This window comes from Oryctolagus cuniculus, chromosome 2 (genome assembly GCF_051225735.1).
Source record: "Oryctolagus cuniculus isolate XC-2025 breed Fujian yellow rabbit chromosome 2, ASM5122573v1, whole genome shotgun sequence".
NCBI lineage: Eukaryota > Metazoa > Chordata > Mammalia > Lagomorpha > Leporidae > Oryctolagus > Oryctolagus cuniculus.
In genome coordinates, this window is record NC_142868.1 from 132,452,895 (window position 1) to 132,475,824 (window position 22,930).

General features: G+C 44.8%; 1 protein-coding gene across 12 annotated transcripts in view; it reads left to right on the forward strand.

Moving 5' to 3' along the window:
* Positions 1-22,930, forward strand: part of EVA1A (eva-1 homolog A, regulator of programmed cell death) — a 61,087-nt gene that overhangs the window by 12,218 nt on the left and 25,939 nt on the right. For 9 of the 12 annotated variants that reach the window (XM_089327507.1, XM_017340495.4, XM_051842730.3 and 6 more), the window contains exon 2: positions 19,188-19,303. Coding sequence is in view for 1 of the 12 variants with exons in the window: in XM_017340495.4 (XP_017195984.1) it covers positions 19,188-19,303 (116 nt within the window). In the remaining 11 variants the exon portion in view is untranslated. Of the gene's footprint in view, positions 1-17,822; positions 18,058-19,187; positions 19,304-22,930 lie in introns of all 12 variants that reach the window. The other 3 variants (XM_089327513.1, XM_008254192.5, XM_089327506.1) reach the window with 1 other exon arrangement.

Sequence of the window (22,930 nt, forward strand, 5' to 3'; positions counted from 1 at the left end):
ATATCCTATCGTATTTACACAAGGTGGAAATATCCTGACTGCCTTCTCAGGGAGGTTCCCATTATGAAGTGATGCATGATCGTATGTGATTACAAGCTATGGTAAGTGCCATGTGCTAGACAAGAATAGGGTGGTCTTGGAGGAAATGAGGGAGAAGACAGTACAGACAGGGTCTCGGGAAGGAGACGATACGGAAACCCATATTCACTATATACAACATGCTGTTTATTGTGGAGTTGCTAATGGTGCCAAGGCGGCTCTGAGGTTGGAGTGCCTGACCCCTCAATAGGGCTGAGGGCCAGTTCTAGAAGATTTCAGGCAGGAAGGGACATCTAAGATGGATCTTGAAGAATAAATAGGAGTTTTCTGTGTTGCAAGGGAGTAGTGGCATTGGAGGTGCAGGGAACATGGAATGTTTGGGGGACTCTTACTCAGCAAGGGTAGAGTTTATGTGGTGCTTAAGGGAGTGGTTAGAGATGAGCCAGGCCTACTAATACAGCTTAGAGGCAAGTCTCTGGAGGGAATGACAAAGGGGCTGACAAACTTTCTATAAAGGATCAGATAGTAAATATTCTAAGCTTTGTGAGGTATACAGTCTCTGTTGCAGATACTCAGCTTTTCTATCATAGTACAAAAGTAGCCATAGGTCTTTTGTAAATAATTGGGTATAGCTCTGTGCCAGTAAAACATTATGTACAGTGGGGCCAGCGCCGTGGCTCACTTGGTTAATCTTCCACCTGCGGCCCCGGCATCCCACATAGGCACTGGGTTCTAGTCCCGGTTGCTCCTCTTCCAGTCCAGCTCTCTGCTGTGGCCCAGGAGGGCAGTGGAGGATGGCCCGAGTGCTTGGGCCCTGCACCCGCATGGGAGACCGGGAAGAAGCACCTGGCTCCTGGCTTCAGATTGGTGCAGCTCCAGCCATAGTGGCCATTTGGGGAGTGAACCAACGGAAGGAAAACCTTTCTCTCTCTCTCTCTCTCTCACTCACTGTCTGTAACTCTACCTGTCAAATACATAAATAAAAAATCTTTAAAAAAAAACATTATGTACAGCAACAGGCAGTGGGCTGGATTGGCTCCTGCACTATAATTCACCATTGCCTGCTCTAGAATGAAAATTCGAGCTCTTCAAAGGTTGCACTGGGGGATGGGGAGAGAATGGAGGTAGAGAGGCCAGTTGGAAGCAAGTGTTTAAATTCAGGGAGACTAAGGAAGGGACCATGGGGAGAAATGGTTGGTGTTGTGCTCCAAGGTGAAAATGACAGGATGACGTGACCGATTTGATGGGGCTATGTCTAGTTGTTTCTTCAATGCTCAGTGAACTGATCCTTTCAGCAAAGGAAAAAAATCAGGGACATTCAAGACGTGTGACTCAGAGTCATGCGCACATCTTGGGAGGTCACCTGCTGGTCACCAGACACTGAGCTTCATGCATTACATAGATTATCTCATTGTTAGGCATAAGTCTTAAGAATTCCTAAGAACTTTAAGTTGTATTTGTTTCCAAACTGAAGTTTAGAAATGTGAAGTTGTTTGCTGGAAGTCCCAGAGCTCGTGGAGCTGTGGTGGAGCTGAGATTTAACTCTGGTCTGGTGTCACAGCCAGGGCTGTTCCTGACAGTAGAATTCTCTCCCATCCTCCAGGGTGTGCCATGAAGCACCATCTGTGAATCTGTGTGTTCCTACCTCTCCCATCTATTCTTTGTCCCTTTTAAGACCTTGTAATTGTTTAAGGATTTCAGTTAACTTCTGGTGTAGCAAGAATTGGGCCTGTATTTTTTCTGTAAAACTTATATTTGAGGTTATTTTGAGTTTTAAAGGACAAGAAGGAAAACTCAGGCATGGATTTGCAGTTCTAACCCCATGTTAGGTGCATGTTACCTCATGGAAAAGACAGCATAGTATTAGTTTATAGGTTAGGGAATCCCTGAATTTTAGTGCCTAGATTAGAGCACTGTTTTAGTCAGTGTCTGGTGTGGATGCCCAGGAGATGTTTATTAGATTGAAGTAATAGTAGCAGACACGGGAAACCTAGCGGTCAGGGTTAGCATCTGAAAGGACAGATTTAATAGGAGTGGTCAAAGAAACCAATTCAGTTACCATTCTCCATCAGGGAGTCAGTTGCCCAGTAGCCTCACTGATTATTTATTCTGTCTGTCCAGGTTCACATAGACTGTCTCTGCACCACACACTATAAACAGGACCCTTGCAACAAGGGAAATATTCAAGACCAAGTAGACTGTATCATGGATACAGCAATTCTCTTAATAAGACCTGTTGGCCAGGATTGGGTCACGTGGTAAACGGAGACAGAGACCTCTGTGATTGTCATGAATCATTGTGTGACTCTTGCCTTGGGCTGGGGAGTGTGGACACATACGTGATGGTAGGATTCTTTCTGCAAGGATGAAGGGAGAATGTGTTTTGGGGAGATGAACCACAAAGTCTGCTGCACACGTCCCAGGGTCTTAACTGGCAGCCTGTATTGATTTCTTGGTGCTCCTCTAACAAAGCATCACCACGGGGGTGGCTTAGAACAACAGAAACGCATTGACTTACAATTCTTTAGGCCAAGAGTCCAAAGTCAAGGTTTCAGCAGTGTCATGTTTCTCCTGAGAGCCTTAGGGAAGAAACTGCTTCAGGATTCTCATGTGGTTTCTGGTAGCCGTAGATTTTTTTTTGGCTTGTAGGTAACTGTCCCCTTCCTGTGTGTCTACATGTCACCTTTCCTCTGTGTGTAAGGACACCAGTTACAATGCATGAAGGTCCACCCCATGACTTCATCTTAATTTGGATTAAATCTTCAGAGGCCCTTTTTCCAAATAAAGTCATATTTTGAGGTACTAGAGGTTCAGACTTTATTTTTCTGCATCTTTTATGTGGAGGGGAGAAGAGGGTATAGTTCAACCTGTAACACAACCCTTGCCCGAGAAGAATTTGGGAACTTCCTCAGAGCAAGGTGCCTCAGTGGGTCTCTGTCCTTTCCTACTCCAAAGTATCTTCCCAGGGGTTCATTTTTGAGTCTACTTCCTGTGTATGCTGCTGAGGATGGACAGATTCTGGCCGTACTTTCTCAGCACTTAATTTTTTTTGACAGGCAGAGTGGACAGTGAGAGAGAGAGACAGAGAGAAAGGTCTTCCTTTTTGCCGTTGGTTCACCCTCCAATGGCCGCCACGGCCAGCGTGCGAAGCCAGGAGCCAGGTGCTTCTCCTGGTCTCCCATGGGGTGCAGGGCCCAAGCACTTGGGCCATCCTCCACTGCACTCCCTGGCCACAGCAGAGAGCTGGCCTGGACGAGGGGCAACCGGGACAGAATCCGGCGCCCCAACCGGGACTAGAACCCGGTGTGCCGGCACCACAAGGTGGAGGATTAGCCTAGAGAGCCACGGCGCCTGCCTCAGCACTTAATTTTGATATTTCTGATGGTTTCGTGTCCTAGTGTCTCAGCCTTTGCACTCAGCAGAGATCTGGTGTCTGCCTCCCAGCCCCTCCTTTTCCTGCTTTGCACTTTGCTTTTGATTTGGTGGTTCATCTAATAACCAACATTGAGTTCCACTTGCATTCCAGGTGCTATGCTAAGCTCCAAGGATACACGATGAAGAAGACGGCTCCTGCTCTGGAGCCTTCTTTGTGAGGACACACAAGCCAATGACATAAGACAGTTGAAGAGGGACGTTGCGTGCAGGTTCTCACTGTGCTGTGCCCAGCTTAGCATCTCCCATGGGCCCCTAGTGCTGACCTCCCAGAGTACACCTGTCTCCCTGTAGGCTGCCACAGCCCTCTCAACAGTTCCATCTCTCGCACCTTTCCCATGCAGTTTGTGCATCAGCCGTTTTGATCTGCTTGCTATTCCCTAGCTGCCCAGCTCTCTCTTTCTCTGTCCAATCTTGTCTGTCTCCATGGGTGTTCTCTCAGATGGGATGTGCTTCTCACCCCCATCCTCAGCTGTTAGCTACTTGATGAACTCCTGCTTCAAGACATCACTCTGGGGCCACCGCTGCCAAGAAGCCCCTTCTATCGGCTCAGTGACCTTTTAGTGACAACCTTTCTTCCCTGAAGGCACAACAGTCAAGACTTCTTTTTTTTTTTTATTTTGTATTTTTTTTATTTTTGACAGGCAGAGTGGACAGTGAGAGAGAGAGACAGAAAAGTCTTCCTTTACCGTTGGTTCAGCCTCCAATGGCTGCCGCAGCCGGTGTGCTGCGGCCGGTGCACCGCGCTGATCCGAAGCCAGGAGCCAGGTGCTTCTCCTGGTCTCCCATGGGGTGCAGGGCCCAAGCACTCAGGCCATCCTCCACTGCCTTCCTGGGCCACAGCAGAGAGCAACCGGGACAGAATCCGGCGCCCCGACTAGGACTAGAACCTGGTGTACCGGCGCCGCTAGGTGGAGGATTAACCTGTTGAGCTGTGGCGCCGGCCCAGTCAAGACTTCTTTATCACTGCCATTTCAGTACCTGAGATAAAGCCTGAATTAAGCGGAGCTTCCGTGTGCATGCATAGACGAGATTCTAGGTTCCACACTTTGCTTCTGTTCTCCAGCCTACACTCTTCCTTTGGCCTCCTTCCCCGAAAATCACGTCTCGTCAGTGCAGGTCCCGAGATGTCACTGCTTGTGACTTTCTTTCCGTCCTGCCGACCCCTCAGCTATGCCAGGCCTCGTGGTCACTGCCCTGACCGTCGTGTCTTTGGTCTGCCCTGTTTCACACAGTGGAGGGGCCTGCTTCCCTGCCAGGAGGAGGGTGCCTTCCTCCACCCTCTCCCTGTTTCTCCATTCCTAAAGTTTCTCTCCCAGTCCTTTCCAGGAGCAGGGGACACAGTATTTCTGCTTCATTGATGAGTTCACCCCAGATGTTTTTGAGCCCCAGAGTTATAGGTGGGCTCTGCTCGAAGCACATTCATTCTCATCTCATTTCTGCCTTTCTAACCAAAAAGTTCTATTTCTTTCACTCCTTCCTTTTAATATATTGAGTTTCTCCTAGGTATTAAAAGACATAAATTTCTTAGCATTAAAAGTCTTCAGGTGAAATCTTACATGGAATGTCAGTAAGTAAAACAGAAGAAACCAACACTTTGCTGTATTATCTATAAATTTTTGTTTGATAAAGCTAGTTTATAACATACAGTTAATCAAAACGGTTAGCATGTTGTGAATATGGAAATTTGAAATTGAGGATGTGGGTGACACAGCATCCTTGCTACCAAATGTACCCCTGTCTTTTTTTATGGGCTGTATAATGTGGGGCAATGGCAACAGCTAAACACGGGGAATAATAGTGCTTTCAAATAAGATACCTTGCAGATTCAAGGTATTCTGACAACAACGATCCAGAAACTCCAAAGAAGAAGGTAGGAAAAATCAATTTTAATGTTGACTCACTAGCACTAGGTAATAATTGTTTGCATTCCTTAAATTCAGGGTATCCATTAATGAAAGGAACAGCAGACTTGCTTCTACCAACTTATATCTGGGAAAAGGTACTTGGCAAAAGTATGTTGTACTCTTGTACCATTATGAGATGTTAATTCTATTGTTATATTTTTTCCAAAAGCTTCAGTGCTTGTTTCTTTGTCAGACTATGTAAAGCCTTTAACGTGGCAAAAAATGTTTACCTTGGCATGTTGGGTCCAAATTTCACATGTCGGTTTCAAAACCAACACTTTATTAGCCACAGGAGGAATGGCAACAGAGTGGCCCTGCGTTAGTGTGTTAGTCTCATTCAGATTTTTAGAAGTTGACCAATCAATGTACTCATGATACTTATCATGATGCAGCACATTGTTTTCCTTAAAAAATTAATTTGAAAGGCTAAGAGACATAGAGAAACACAGAAAGATCCTCCATCTGCTAGTTCACTCTCCAGATGCCCACACAGCTGTAGCTGGGCCAAGACAGTCAGGAGCCCAGAACTCAATCTGGGTCACCCATAAGGGTGGTAGGGACCCAGTGCTTAGGTCCATTATCTGCTGCTGCCCGGGGGGCGAACCAGCAAGAAGCTGGAATTGGGATGAACCACTGTGCTAAATGCTCACCTCCCCCTCCCCTTTCCCCCAGTTGGTCCAACATGTTATATGGTCACTTGTTACTGCGTGGTTTACTATTAATGTCTTTCTAAGAGCATGCATGCGATGGAGGCCCCTGAGCCTTGTCTGATTTTATTAGAACATGACACATGGGAGCCAAGGAAGCAGTAGTAGACATGCTCATACAGTTTTTCAGCAAGAGAAGATTTGCATCATCAAAATTGTTAAAAGATCTTTTTGGAATTACACCTTTCTTAATTAATGACACATCTACACATATATGAGATCAACCGTATTCATAGTTTTGGCAGAAGAAACTGTATTCTGAGGTGGACGTGAGTGTGTTAGCCTGCAGCTTGTAAACCACCAAGGTTTGTGACTGTTCACATTAGGCTTATCAGACTGAAGTGTGTCTGGTTATAGTTTTAAAAACATTTTTAAATGTAATTTGAATCAAACATTCAAAACAACTTGGCTGCCATTGTACTGAAGTAATGTAAAACATTTTGTGTTTTCAAGTGGGGCATTTAGTGGGGCACTGGCTTGTGAGGCCTCCCAGTTGCAATCAGATAAATGACTGCCCAGCTCTCAGCCTTTGTCTCCTAGGTGCTCTCATTTTGGCCCTGTTGAGTTGGACTGAACTGGCACAGAGCGGGTCCTGTGTGACTGTGGGAGCAGCTCCCCCCGGTGAGGAAGGGTCAGGAAGGTCCCTGTTGGAAGCTGCGGGTTTCCTCAAGAATCCACACACTTCCCGCCCAGAGAGGCTGGCCCGGCCTCCCCTATCTACAACTGTTCTTTCCTCCAGGTTCTGGGTGGGGATGGAGCCTGCCATGGGCTTCCAGGCTGTGCATACTGGAGGTGTTTGAGTACCCCATGCTGGCTTCCTTTGGGTCCCTAAGCTATTGCTGTGGTTTTAATATGTATAATGGACTTAGAAGTCACTTCTGGGGCGAAAAGAATCAGTTGACCAGGAGTGCTTCTCATTCCCACTTCTGTGTCCCTTAGCCAGGCATTATTTCTGTGAATTTTCCCCATCTGCAGATGTCTCAGGTGCACTGGGCCTGGGAGACCCAATCATAGTGGATGGCAGCTTGCGCTTGAGAAATGTTGGTTGGGGATACAAGGGCGGCAATTGGATCCCCTTTTTTCATGTTCTGAATGAAGGATCCTCAAGTCTGCAGCATGTCCTGCTTTATTTGCAGTTGTAGAGAAAAAACCCATATGGGACCTGATCATATCATTCAAGCATGCGTTGGTGGAGCAGAAACTCTTCTCATGTGGGTTACGGCACAAATGTGATTCTTTTCCATTCCGCGAGATCCTTTCCTGCCAATCTTCCTGACACTTTCTACATTCTCCACTATCTGTTGTGTACTTGCAGGGTGGTCCAGGGGCCTTCACATTTCTTTTTTTATTTTTAAAGATTTATTTTATTTATTTAAAAGATAGAGTTATAGAGAGAGAGAGGAAGAGCCAGAGAGAGGGAGAGGGAGAGGGAGAGGGAGAGGGAGATGGAGAGGGAGAGGGAGGTCTTCCATCCGCTGGTTCACTCCTCAAATGACCACAACTGCCTGAGTTAAGCTGATCCAAAGCCAGGAGCCAGGAGCTTCTTCAGGGTCTCTATGTGGGTGCAGGGGCTCAAGGACTTGGGCCATCTTCTACTGCTTTCTCAGGCCATAGCAGAGAGCTGGATCGGAAGTGGAGCAGCCAGGACTTGAACCAGTGCCCATATGGGATGCTGGTGCAGCAGGCTGGGGCTTTAACCTGCTATGCCACAGTGCCGGCCCCCTTCACATTCCATGTCCTTTCTCAGGGTTATTGCATCTGTTGCTGTATTTCTGCTGATAACTCCCAAATGCCTTTATCACTCTAAAGTCACAATTGGACTCCAGTATACTTGTCCGAAGATAGTCTCTCAGATGTCTTTGTACTTCTTACAAACTAGAAAAGTCTGTGTTCTTGGGTCTGAAGGAGAATCCAGTATAATAAGGGCTTTATTTTCTTTTTTTTTTAACTTTTATTTAATGAATATAAATTTCCAAAGTACAGCTTATGGAGTACAATGGCTTCCCCCCATAACTTCCCTCCCACCCACAACCCTCCCCTTTCCCGCTCCCTCCCCCCCTTCCATTCACATCAAGATTCATTTTCAATTCTCTTTATATACAGAAGATCAGTTTAGCATATATTAAGTAAAGATTTCAACAGTTTGCACCCACATAGAAACACAAAGTGAAAAATACTGTTTGAGTACTAGTTATAGCATTAAATCACCATGTATAGCACATTAAGGACAGAAATCCTACATGAGGAGTAAGTGCACAGTGACTCCTGTTGTTGACTTAACAAATTGACACTCTTGTTTATGGCATCAGTAATTACCCTAGGCTCTTGTCATGAGTTGCCAAGGCTATGGAAGCCCCCTGAGTTCACTGACTCTGATCATATTTAGACAAGGTCGTAGTCAGAGTGGAAATTCTCTCCTCCCTTCAGAGAAAGGTACCTCCTTCTTTGATGGCCCCGTTCTTTACACTGGGATCTCACTTGCAGAGATCTTTCATTTAGGGTTTTTTTTTTGTTTGTTTGTTTTTTTGTCAGAGTGTCTTGGCTTTCCATGCCTGTAATACTCTCATGGGCTTTTCAGCCAGATCCGCGTGCCTTAAGGGCTGATTCTGAGGCCAGAGTGCTGTTAGGACATCTGAAGGGCTTTATTTTCAAAGAGCTTTTGGCCCAATGGAAAAACCTGAAAGACTCTTGCATTTACTCAGTGCAAAGGAGCAACACAGGAAGTTATAGAGTCAAAGAGAAGGAGCAATTAGGCAGGCATGGGGGGATCAGAGGATGTTCCTGCAGGAGGGGATTATAGGACTCAGAAATGCAGTGATGCAGAGGAGTGCACTCTAAGCAGAACAAAATCTAGGGGTAGAGCTGAGTTGAAGTACACAGAGGAGGGAGTGGTTCTGTTTGCCTGACACTGGGTTGGGTTAGAAGGGTGAACCAGCGGCAAAAAGGAAGACCTTTCTCTCTGTCTCTCTCTCTCACTGTCCACTCTGCCTGTCAAAAAAAAAAAAAAAAAAAAAAAAAAAAAAAAAAAAAAAAAAGAAATCAGGAAGGGCTTTGATTTCCAGCATCAAATATGTGTTCTACTCTAGGTGATGTGGATCCATTATCAGTTTTGGACAGAGAAGTGGCTTGAATAGAATACTGTTTCCAAATGCTCAACCTGGCACCATTGTCTGAAATTAGAGAGGGTTGAGGGGAGTTAAGGGAGTGACGATGGAGATGGAGATGGAGAGTTAAAAACGACATGAGCTGGTATTTTCAGGGCAGAGAATAGGAAGGATTCATGATGGCCCTCAGGTTTGAGCCTGAGTGGGAGGCTCAGGATACTATGAAGAGGAGGAGGTGGGTGGACTGGTAGAATGAAATTGGATTATGTTGTTATAAAGGAATTTCTGGGAAATCCAGGTAGAGACTCTATCAACCTGTACCTCAGCCTCAGTATTCTAGACTCCCTTTTCAGGCCAGCACGGTCTGGCTCCCTCCCTCCTCTGCCCAGTTAGGACCAGCCCACACTGGTGCTCACACTTCTCTGACTTGAGGCTGTAAGTACTTCAGTAGGTCCTGTGCTTTGGGCATAGATATTGGGGCATCACTTCAATTTTTTTTAATCATTTATTTATTTTATTTAGAGAGAGAGTGAGTTCTCCCATCCAGATGTTCACTCTCCAAGTACTTCCAACAGCTGAGACTGGGCTACACCAAAGTCAGGATCCAGGAACTCAAACCAGATCTCCCATGTGGGTGGTGGGGATCCAACTGCTTGATCCATCATCTGCTGCCTCCCAGGGTAAACAGTAACAGGAAGCTGGAAGTGGGAGCAGAGCCAGTTCTCAAACCCAGGCACTCAGATATGGTATGTGGACGTCCCAAGCTGCATCTTCACCACCACACCGACACCCACTTCAGGGCATTAGTTCTGCTGGACCCACCTGGAGCTGATCAAGAGAACCTTGCTGCCCATATCTAACCAAAATGTGCTCTACCTCACAGGATTCACTTTTGATTGTCTCTGAGAATCCTTGTCCCCTTCCTGAGGTTCTAATTCATAAAGGTCTTCTTGGGACAGAAATCCCTGCCCCTTGGGTAGTGCCAGGGCCTCCAAGCCCATGGACAGAACGCAGAGGCTAAAAGCTTGCTTTTATTGCTAACTTCTTGTGTTTTATCTTCTTAGGAAATACCTTATGCCTTTTGATTTTTTACCATTGTTAAGCTGTACAGGGTTAGCTGAATGCTTCTGTCAGCAAGGCTCCATCCCTAGTGCCTGCATGATCCTCACAGATGGGCCCTGGTCCTGTTCCCAGGTGCTACTTCAAGTCCAACTCACACCTTTCCAGTGATTCTGGGGAAGTGTAAGGTCGCAGCAGATGCAGAACATACTCTGCACCTTGCATTCGCTGGGAGCCTTTGGTGAAACCAGTGTGCATGCTGCCTCCCAGGACTCCAGCATTCTTTTGTCTTCTCACTTCTCTGTTCCTACTCTGTGTGTAGGGACCCATGAGTGGACCCCTGACCTCCGTCCGTGCGGCTCTGGAGGTCCTTAGACTGCTGGTGCTGGTGTATTTTATCTTGGCTGTTTTTACTGGTGATCGCATCTTGCTTCTGACAATGCCGTCATCAGTTCCGTGGGAGCTTCCTTTGTGTTTATGGTTGGGACTACAGAAATAAACTGAAATTGGAGAACGGTCTGGCGGCAGCCAGGGCCTCCATGACTGATGTAGTCAAACATCTTCAATCACTTTCTTCTCATTCTGAAGACTTCACATAATTAAAACCATTTCCAGCCAAACACTAAATAAATTCTGCACATGCTGCTTGAATTACTGTGCAGTCGTACCCCAGTATGGCTTTCTCAGAGATTAATGTTTCACTAACGCTATTCCTTTGGGTAGGCTGAAGCCGGCAGCTGTGGAAATTCAACATTTGCTCTGTGCAGTGAAACTTCAGGACAGACCTGCTTTTCACATTTCTCAGAGATGGTGCTCACTGGGAAAATGACTCTTGGCAAAGTCCATGTGACATGAGCCCTAGCGTGTGTGTCTGTGTGTTCAGATACGAAATGTGGTTCTCAGTGCTGTCCTGAGAACTGTAGTCATCACTCATTGAGCATCCTCACAAACACCTTCTGAACGCACCAGACCTGAAGCTGTTCTGATCCCTGCGCTGCACTTCGCAGCAGTGCTGACTTGGAGGTGCCTTTGCCAGGCGTAAGGGTTCCTGACTTCCTTCTAGATTTGGCCAACAAAGGCAGCAGGGGGAGGTTGGAGGGTAGGGGCCAAAGGAGGCCAGAGTCTTTCCTTCCTCTTACTCTTTTTCAAACATCTGCTTCACAGCTCCCGTTCCCACTCTTTGGGGCCTCCATGGTTCCCTATTTTTCCTGCTGACCTGGGCTCCTGGGATCTGGCAACACTGCCTCCTACCTTTGTCCCTGCAGCAACCTGCTGCCTATGATTGTTAATATCTGGATTACAGAGTGATACCATCCCGTAGGACCTCATTCCAACTTTCATCTTGCTATAATCGTAACAAATTGAGAAGATCTTTAAACTCTTTGTCATCTCTTGCAGCCATTTTCAAATCACAGCTTCTCTGTCATCTGCTACCTACTTATAACTTTATCACTACAGTCAATCCCTGTATTGAATTTCTTCTCTTGCAAATATAATGTGGTTTCTATTTCTCTACCTAGACTCTGATTGATGAATTGAGGTAGGAATTATTAGCCTTGTTTAAAAAAATGAGAAGATGAAAAAAATTTAAATAAAAATGAGGAGATAGCAGTTCAAAGAGGTTAACTAACTTGTCCATTCTTAAAACTAGGAAATGGTAGAGCTCAATTTTAAACCCAGGCTTGATTAATCTTGATGTGTGTGAACTTTTCTGTATATCAGTCCATGTTTTGGGCACCATGCAAACCAACTCTAATTTATATGTAATCTCTTCATTTTCTGGAAAAGGAAAACTCTCATGGTCCTTTCCTCCAGGAATTCTCAAAATCAAACACTTTGATCCCTTAGTCTTCTTCATGAGAAACAGGATATGACTATGTTGGAACTTTTAGATTATTATTGCTCAAACTTTAATATGCAGGTTATGATTCAGAATGACTCTAGAGAACATTCATTAAATAATATCTCCTAACTTAGATCTTTGTTGGAGATAATTTCAGATTCGCATGTCATTGCAATAAATAATATAGAGAGTCTATGTTCCACTTAACAAGTTTTCCTCAATGATAACATCTTATAAAACTATAGTACAGTTTCCCAACCAGGATGTGGACCTTGAAACAATCAAGATACAGGACATTTCTGTCATCACAGTGATCTTTTGTGTTGCCCTTTTGTATCTATAATTACTTCCTTTTTGATCTCACCCCTTCCTTAGCCCCAGCCAACCACTAATTTGTTGCCTGTTTCTATAATTTTGTCATTTAGAATGTTATATAAGTGAAATCATAGAATATGCAATATTTTGGGAGTGAACTTTTTCATTCAGTGGAATTCTCTTGATACTTATCCAGGTTGTTGCATATATTGCATATATCTGGTTTATTCCTTGTTTATTGCTGAGTTGTATTCCATGGTATAGATGTACCAGTGTTTGTTTAAATATTCACTGACTGAATGAAATATAGATTTTTTTAAAGTTTTTGGCTATTACAAATAAAGCAGCTTTAAATATCAAAGGTTTTGCATAATGTAAGCATTCATTTTTTTCTGGGGTAATATGATTGCTTTTTGTTATTGTGTTTGAGAGTTCTGTATATATATTCTAGATACTTCTTCTTAGATTATATAATTTGAAAATACTTTATCTTTTTTTTTGTATTTCACTTTTCATCCCCTTTAAGAAGGTCTTTCACAGAGGAAATGTTAATTTTGCCGAAGCCCACATTATTCATTTTCCCTGACATGAATAGTACTTTTAGTGTCAAGTCTAAGAATTCTTTACTTGACTGAAAGTTTTCTCCTTTTATTTTTTTCTTAAAGTGTCATTATTTTACATTCTACATTTAAGTCTGGGGTCCATTTAGAGTTAACTTTTAATATAAGATGTGAAGTTGAGGTCAAAGACTACATTTTTGCTTATGATTATCCAGTTCCTAAAGCATTGTTTGTTGAAGGACTATCTTCCTGCATTGAATTGATTGAATGTTTGTCAAAAATCAGTTGGTACTATTTGTGTGGGTCTATATCTAGGTTCTCTGTTGAAGTTCCATTGATCTGTGTATCCATCCCTTTGTAATAACACAGAGTCTTGATTAAGTTAGCAGTGTTGTCCTTACTGAAATTGGGTAGGCTGATTCCTCTCACGTACTCTCAATTACTTGAACCATTATTACCCTCTCTCAGGGTCTGCACTAGCAGAAGGTTGTAATCTGGAGTCAGAGCTTAGTACTCTGGAATTGAAGTGTGGTTCTCTCATACAGGATGTGAGCATCTTAACTGGCATTTTAACTACTAGGCCAAATGTCCAACCCCAGTCGTGCTTTTTTACAATTTTCTTCTAAGAGTTTATAGTTTTAATGGCTTCAATTAGGTCTTTGGTAATCCATATTAAGTTAATTTTTGTATCCAGTGTGAGATAGCGGTCCAGTATCCTTTAAAAAAAATATTTATTTATTTGAAAGGCAGAATTACAGAGAGAAGGAGAGAGAGAAAGAGATCTTTGATCCACTGGTTCACTCTCCAAATGGCCTCAATGGCCAGGGCTCAGCTAGGCCAAAGCCAGGAGCTTCTTTCGGGTCTTCTGTGTGGGTGCAGGGGCCCAAGGACTTGGGCCATCCTCTGCTGCTTTCCTAGGCACATTAGCAGGGAACTGGATTGGAAGTGGAGCAGCAGGAATAAAAATGGCACACTTACGAGTTGCTGGCATTGCAGATGGCAACTTAACCTGTTATGCCACAGTGCTGGCCCCCGAGTCATGATTTTTTAATTGACTTTGCCAATAGCTAATTGCTATATTTAGATAATTGACATTAAATGTATTGATATGGTAGTACCTAAGTTTGCCATTTTGATTTTTGTCCTCTGTTCCTTTTGTGTTTTTTTGTTTGTTTTTGTTTTCTGTTTCTTCCCTTCATTGGGTTATATGAATATTTTTTAGAATAGCATTTTGATTTGTCTGTAGTTATTTTTTTTTAAGATTTATTTATTTATTTGAAAGGCAGAATTACAGAGATGGGAGAAAGAGAGACAGACAGAGAAACAGAGAGAGATAAGAGACAGAGAAAGAGCTAGATCTTCCATCTGCTGGTTCACTCCGCAAAAGAACTTGGTTGATCTAAAAGCCAGGAGCCAGGAGCTTCTTCCAGGTCTCCCACATGGGTGCAGGGGCTTAAGTACTTGAGCCTTGTTCCACTGCTTTCCCAGGCACATTAGCAAGGAGGTGGATCGAAAGTGGAGCAGTGGGGACTTGAACCAGCACCTATATGGGATGCCAGCACTGCAGGTGGTGTCTTTACCAACTATATCACAGTGCCAGTCCCAGCCTTTTCTTTGTAGAATGCAGAACTGACCATGTCTTTCTCCTGTTGATATTATTTATTGCCTGTAAAATTAAGTTTAACCTCTGTAAGGCACTACAAATTCTCCAAGATCCAATTCTGTCCTTTCCATCTTCATATTTTAAATGAAGGTTTATTTATTTATTTGAAAGGCAAAGTTAGAGAGAGGCAGAGCAGAGGCAGAGAGAATCTTCCATCCACTGGTTTACTCCCCAAATGGCCTCAACGGCTAGAGCTGGACCAGTCTGAATCCAGGAGCCAGGAGCTTCTTCTGGGTCTCCCACGTGGGTGCAGGGGCCCAAGGACTTGGGACATCTTCTACTTCTTTCTCAGGCCATAGCAGAGTTGGATCGAAAGTGGAGCAGCCATGTCTCAAGCCAGCACCCATATGGGTTGCTGGCACTGCAGACTGTGGCTTTACCTGCTTCACCACAGCACCAGCCCCTCCATCTTCAATTTTTATTAAGTCCTTTTGTACAGCTCTTTGCTTCAGATGTCCCATATATTTTAGCTCATGTTCTTTCTTCTGTCTTCAGTGCCTTTCTTTACTCTTGGCAAGTATAGTCTATAAGTTAAAAGCACTGGAGTTGGGATGCTTAAATTTAAATTGCAATGTTAGCGGCAGGTGTTGTGTCACAGTGAGCTAACCTGCTGCCCGCAATGCCAGCATCCTATATCAGAGTGCCAGTTTGAGCCCTGGCAGTCTCACTTCTTATCCAGATGCCTGCTAATGCATCTGTGAAGGTAGTGGAAGATGGTGCAAGTACTTGGGCCCTTGACACCCACATGGGAGACCCAGATGGAGATTCTGCTTCCTGGCTTTTGCTTGGCCCAGCCCATGCCCTTGTGGCCATTTGGAGAGTGAACTAGTGGATGGAAGATGTCTCTCTCTATATCTCTGTCTCTGTCTCTCCCTTTCCTTTTCTTCTTCCCTCCCTTTCTCCCTTGTTCTCTCTTGCCCTCTTTATTGCTCTGCCTTTCAAATAAATAAATAAATAAATCTTTTTTAAAAAAATTCAAACTCCAACATTTGCAAACTGTGATCTTGGATAACTTTAACTTCCCATGCCTCAGTTTTACCTTCTAAAAAGGGAGATAGTAGCACTCACTTCACAGGATTGTTAAGAGGCTTAAATTAAATATCTGCATAATACCTTTAGCAAATTGCCTGGTTATAAAGGAAGGTCTTGGAAAATGTGAGCTGTTAGTATAATTAGGTATTAAATTAATACTCAGTAGTTCAACGTTCAATTTGAATGCTACCTCTCTGAAGTCTTCGTGGGATCTCACTATTGCTACCCTATTATTGGAATTAGCTACTCTTTCCCAAATGCCCCATACTATTTAATCTGCATTCCTTTTACAGTTTATTCTGTTTGCATTATAAGTAGCTGGGTTGCAAATGTCTTTTGCTGACCATATTTATTCCTTTCTGTATTTACTCATTCAAAGAAAGCACTTAATTGAGTCAAGCACTGGACACAGAGGTGACTACGACATAGACTTTCCTTCAAGGCATTTTCTGTCTCTTGGGAGCAGTAGACTGCTTTGCTGAATAAATGGTTCTAGTAGGGCTTAGCAAATATTTATTGACAAGCAGGCCCTGCCTCATATAGGAAGGTAGTCTGCCTCCAGGCTAGAGTGCACTGCAGTGGGTTAATGGTGTGCCATTCCTAGGACTGACCTCTGCCTAGTCCTGTTCTTCGTGTCCCATCTCTGCTGTAATAGCACTGGGATTTCCGTGGTCTGTGGTCACGTGAGTCTTGATGGGGCCCATACCAGGTCTGAACTCTGATTCTGTAGCATAGCTCTGTGTTACAATCAAGACAAATTTCTTTTCTGGAGTTTCAGGCATTATGCGACAGATGGTTCAACACCTATTGATTCCGTTTTAAATCCCGTGTCAGCAGTTTTAGCCCACACATCTAGCTTCCCTTTACCTTGACAGAATGTGTTTTAAAAAACTTACATGCCAGGCACTGCGCTAACCAGCATCTGTGGAGGATGTGATGTGAGATCCCCAACAGCTGGGAGCTCGTAGTCTCCATCCCGGAGCACTCATTGGAAGTGCAGACCTGATTGTCTCAACTCGGCCACCCTGCTGACGATTCTTTCATAGACAGGCTGGATACAAGGCCGGATTTTTTTCAGGGCAAAGACTGAATGATGGAAGAGATGAAAAGAGGAAGTGTAAGTTTCTATGAAGATGTTTGGCAGTGAAGGGAAGGAGAGTGAGTGACAAGGATCTACAGGGGAAATGGAACAAATAGGAGATTATTTAAGAGGGGGCAATTAAATAAATTTATAGAGAGTGAATAGATACAAAGATTGAGAGAGTAGTTTGGAAAGGACAAAGGTACATATACGCATATATAAATACACAGAGACGTGTATATCCATATGTATAGTCATGTATATGTTTATGTACACACAAATCAAGGGACAGGGAAGAAAGTGAGGGGAATGGAAGATACTGAGAGAAAGTTTGAGAGAGAATTATACATGTATATAATATCCATATATTCATGTCATCTATCTGTCCATCCACCCACCCACCCACCCATCTATCCAACCATGCGTCTGCCTACCTATTTATGAAGCTACATGCAGATCAGTAAAAAAGGAAAAGTGAAATAAGAGTCAGTTATTCATGGAACAATGTGTTGTAGGAAGAAAAAATAAATATTTGATCAAAAGCACAGGATGGAGAAGGTCAGACTGAGGTCGAAGGAAAGGAAGTTATAGTTCACATAGAGTGACCTTTATTTTCTGGGAAGTGGGAAGCTTGGAAGAGGCGAGGATAGACAGGTGAGCCTGAAAAAGCAATCAGAGATTTGATAGATTTTCTCTACGGAATGAGAAAGTGACATCAGGGATATACATATAGTACTTCCAAGCAACATCAAAGCCTCAATGGATTGAGTTTGTAAACGAAACATTTACAGTGACGTAAGCACATAAATAAAAAATAAAATGATTTTATTTTTTCCTTTCAGAAGCAGTTGGACTGTGGGCTGGAGAGCAAGTGGGGGGAGGTTGAGGGGTTTGTGGGTTAGACTTGGGGTGGAGGGAGGGAAGCAGAAGGGCCCTGGTTAGAGCAGAGGTGTAGCTGTGGTCGCCAGCATAGGCTGCACGTGGAAAACACACCTAGGATGAAAGCATGAACGTGGTGAGCGTGGAGAGGAGGAGAAGCTAGCAGTCTGAGAGGCTGGAGCGTGTTTACTTTGATTCCAGGCGTGGGAGAAATAGGAGAGAAGTTTCTAATTGAAGAGTGGGATTCTGGGTGAGTCATTCATCCAAGTCACTGCGAATTAGCTGTGTGCGCTTCCTGTGGGAGGCTCTGGGAACAAAGAGGAGTTCAGACGTGGTCCCTGCTCTCGAGGAGTTCACAGCCCAGACTTCGGAGATGGAGGAGCCTTTCCAGGTGGTGGCCTGGTCCAGGATGTGTCCCTGGAAGTGAATCACCATGGTAGGTTGGAGGGGAAGAGTACTGGAGCAAAGCAAACCAGTGACTGGCAGGCTAGCGTGTTCGATGTGTCACATAGAGTGCTTATCAGTCCTAGGGAGAAAATCAGGGTTTCTCTCTGCAGTCATTTCTCGGGGGCCTTGTGTATTCTCTGGCTCGTCTGTCATGTGGGAGCTGTCTTTGCACTCAAGCTTTTTGCCATCCGACTCTGTGTGATCGCCTTCTATTCAGCCCTTGACGTTTCTCACAGGTGCAGAGTGGAAGTTCGTGGGCCTCAAAGACCTGCTTCTGCTCTTTGGTACATCGGTCTGTAAAGCACTAATCCAGCACTTTGAATTTCCTTTTCTTTTTTGTTCTTAATTTCTTGACCAGTAAAACACAGAGAAGGAGGAAGCATAAATCCTTTATGGGGCAGAAGCAGCTGAGGCAAGTATCCATAAAGGCACAGACAGACGTCAGTAGTGCTATGGGAGTAGGCAGGATGCAGCGGTGACACTGAATGAGTGTGTCCATATGGAGCAGGGGCTGCTCAGTGCTCCGGGAGCTCAGGGACTGACTTCATTCTAACTACAAACTCTGCAATGAAGCTGGCAGCAGGAGGGAGCTTCCTAGTGGGTTGCACAGAGGACTTGCTTCTTGTGCGTGGAAGGAACCTCTGGGAATCCACACGTCAGCATTTCCAGGTTTTTAGTGCCCACACAGAGCTGCGTCAGACTTCAGTTCATGGCCCATCTGGGCCTCATTGTTTGGGAACCAAATTTCCTCCCTCCCTGCTCCAGAGGGGCTGCCCTGTAAACTTCACTGACAAAGGGCTGGGCCCACGTGTCCTACTGTAGCAGTTTTGTAGGCTTTGGCTGTTGGAAGCGAAGAGGAAGCAGGTGTCTTTGATCTTGTTCCTTTTGCTTCCTTTCTGTTATGACCTTGGGAGGTTGATTTTTCAGACTGTCTGATCCAAATTCTAGAACAAACTCTGGCAAGGGGATTTCTCATCTCTGGGGGTGCTATTCATCTCTCTAAAGATACACACATACCACCAAGGCTTCTCTGTTGGGTTCCTGGTACCACTTGGTCCACGACGTGTTGGGCTGTCCTGGGTATGTGATATTCTCTCTGTTGCTTCTTTTTTCTTTCAGAATCTCAGACGCCAACTGGGGCCAGCCAAGTCCTCTGCTTTCTGAGCCCAACATCTTCAGGGATGAACTCTTCCTACCAGATACGTCTCTGCTCCTGACAGCACACTTCTGCACAGGTAGCTAATGAGATAACGAGATTTCCACCTGCTGAGTACTATATAACAAGATATAGTCACCCGTATGCAGGCTTCCCAGAGGATGCCCATTACTTCTACTGAAATATATATGAAATGAAATGGATATCGCCAGGTATCTTGCATTTTAAACTTTGTCACTCAGTGTAAATGGGCAGGCTCAAACGCCTGGGGAGAATATGGATTTGCAACACTGAGAATGATTTACCTGGAAAATGGAAGCTAGTGAAAGTAAGATACCATGCAATGCTATTAGCCATTCAGTCTGAGAGATGATGCTCGCAAGACAGGGTTTATTGCCATCTTCATCAGGAGACCAGCGTGTGGTCAGGAAAACAAGATTCTTCCCTAAAGAAGCTGTCTCTTGCCCATTGGCTGCCGTTCATCAGTGATAGGTGAAGGATCTTTGGGCCATAGATGAATGAGAGATTTGTAAGAATTGGTAGGTGCTACCCAAAGAGAATGTAGCTGATGCTGGCAGACTAGCCCCTTAATGCTTTTTTCTTTTTTATTAAAATATTTTTTTTTTAAATTTATTTTATTTATTTGAAAGAGTTACAGAGAAAGGTAGAGAAAGAGAGAGAGGTCTTCCATCTGCTAGTTCACTCTCCAGATGGCTTAAATGGCTGTAACTGTGCTGATCCAAAGCCAGGAGCCAGGAGCTTCTTCCAGGTCTCCACATGGGTACAGGGACCCAAGGACTTGGGCCATCTTCTACTGCTTTCCCAGGCTATAGCAGAGAGCTGGATCAGAAGAGGAGCAGCAGCTGGGACTAGAACCAGCACCCATATGGGATGACGGTGCTTCAGGCCAGGGCTTTCACCCTCTGCACCACAGCCCAGCTCAATTTATTTGTTTATTTGAAAGTCAGAGTTACACACAGAGAGAAGGAGAGGCAGAGAGAGAGAGAGAGAGAGAGAGAGAGGTCTTCTATCTGCTGTTTTACTCCCCAGTTGGCCACAACAGCCTGAGCTGCGCCGATCCAAAGCCAGGAGCCAGGAACTTCCTCTGGGTCTCCCACACAGTTACAGGGGCCCAAGGAGTTGGACCATCCTCTACTGCTTTCTCAGGCATAGCAGAGAGCTGGATCAGAAGTGGAGCAGCCAGGACTTGAACTGCTGCCCATATGGGATGCCCGCACTGGAGGCAGTGGCTTTACCTGCTATGCCATAGCACCGGCCCCCTCCATAATGTTTTCTACAGAAGATTTTTTTCTCTAGAGTGGGATAAGGTTAATCCCATGAGTTATTGCTGGGAGAGAGCCCTTGCTCTGTAAATATCTAGCTCCTAAGTCATAATTCTGTCCTTGCCAACGTAATCCTTGGGACTGACGTATCTAAAGGAGGAACCAGTCTAGATCTTGTGCCAAGTGGCTCTCCATCTAGAAATTAATAAATGTGTTGGTCAGCTCTATGCAATCATCTAGGCAAGATGAGAGTTCAGTGAGATGACCAATAATTCCACTTCACTGTATATTAAAGCCTATTAGGTGTCTACAAAGGAAAAGAAACATGGGTGCCTCACAATTTGTTTCTTTAATGAAACATTCAGATTGATGTTATTCCAATACATAGATTACTTAAGAAAGAGAACATAAGGTTATGTGTTCCCAGTCTCAATCTGAAGGTTTTCAGTAAGAGCTTATTAGGAGACTTATAAAATAAGCTTATTTGCAAAATGCCTGGGATAATGTCCTTCCTCTGCTTCTGATCAGACTTCCTGATCATGGGCCTGGGAGGAGCAGGTGATGACCCAAGTATTTGGGTTCCTATCACCAACACAGGAAACCCAGATGGAGTTCCTGGCTCCTGACTTTGGCCTGGCCCAATCCTAGCTGTTTGAGGCATGTGAGGAGTAATCAGCAAATGGAAGGTGTCTCTTTATCAGTGTGTGTGTGTGTGTGTGAGTGTGTGAATGTGTATGTGTATGTGTGTCTCCCTCTCTCAGTCACTCCACCTTTCAAATAAATAATTAGTTAAATTTATTTTCATTTATCCCTGAATAAAACAGCATTTTGAAATAAATAAATAAATAAATAAATGTATGTGTTGGTGTGCAATGTGCCTCTGGAGGGCTTAGTTATTGTGTCATCCTCCCAGAGCCTGGGCAGGGCGCTCCTGTGATCGGGAATATTGAGTTGCTGGTCCAGGGCTTGGACCTGTGCTTCCCTGATCAAGGTGCCGAGGGCTGCCCAGCAGCCCCCACCTTGACATCTTTCTGGTGATGCACACAAGGTCCACAAGCCCTGAGCATGGCTGAGGCTGGTTGGTGAACTAGTGATGTTTGTTCTAGGCAGGTGTCTCAGGCTGGGCACTGTGAAAATGCTTCGGAATGGACAGTTCTTCAGACTGGGGGCCTGTCCGGGGCATTGCAGGATGTTTAGCGTCATCCTTGGCCCCTACCCACTAGATGCCAGTATCATTCCCCACTGTAGTTTGAGAACCAAAAATGTCTCTAGATATTGTCAATTGGTCCCTGGGGGGCAAAACTACTTCAGGTTGCGAACCAGTGTTCGAGGAGCTAATCGGTGATGGGGAGCTTCCTTGAGATGCAGAGCACACAGTTGCACTTGGGAGTGGAGACTTCATGAGTTTTCCCTTTATCTTGGTAGGAGACCGAGAAATTGTAAGGCAAACAGCGAGTAAAAGGTAGTCAGTCAATGGAGCTGGTGTTGTGGTGTAGCAGGTAAAGCCGCCACTGGCTGTGATGCCAGCGTCCCATATGGGCGCTGGTTTGTGTTCTGGCTGCTCTACTTCCAATCCAGCTCCCTGCTAATGCACCTGGGAAGAAGCGGAAGCATATGGTCTGAGTACCTGACACTCACTTAGGAGACTTGGAAGAAGCTCCTGGCTCCTGGCTTTGGTCTGGCATAGTCCCGGCTGTTGCAGCCATTTGGGGATGGAACCAATGGATAAAGATCTCTCTTTCTCTCTCTCTATTCCCTCCCTCCCTCCCTCCCCCACAACTCTGCCTTTCAAATAAATAAATCTTTGGGGGGAAAAAGAGGTTTTCAGAGCTACTTGAAGATGTTCCATCCCTGAAAAGGGAAGGCATAGGGAGCAGAATTTGAGAGTAGATTGGCTCTGGGGTTCATTGCTTTTGTAACTTCTGTAGACCTTGTCTCATTGGCAGCTGCTCTGAACAGATTGTCATCTGTCAAGTCCCACCCTGTGGCCTGGTGCCTCACAAGGGACTCTAACTGCTTGGAGAACTGAAGTATATGAGAGAGTTCCTCCTGGCCCATATCAGATTTGTAAAGATGGCACTAAGTGAAATATTCCTGAGCCTCTGTGTTGACAGCGTCTTAGCACCCATGCTGAAAGGGGTCAGGAAGGTTGTGCAGAGCACTTCTCAAACTGGACTGGGCCTCCTGGGAAATGAGATTCTGATTCAGTTCGTCTCATGCCCAAGTTTATGCAAATCTAATAAGTTCCCCTGTAATGCTGATGTTGTTGCTGGTCCTTGGAGTATCAAGGATCAAGGTGGAAAGTCCGCAGATGTGGCCCATTGGCCAACGAGAGGCCACTGTCTAGTTCTGGAAATCAAATTTTATTGGAGGGACCAGCATTGTGGCATAGCTGGTAAAGTTGCTGCTTCCAATGCCAGCAT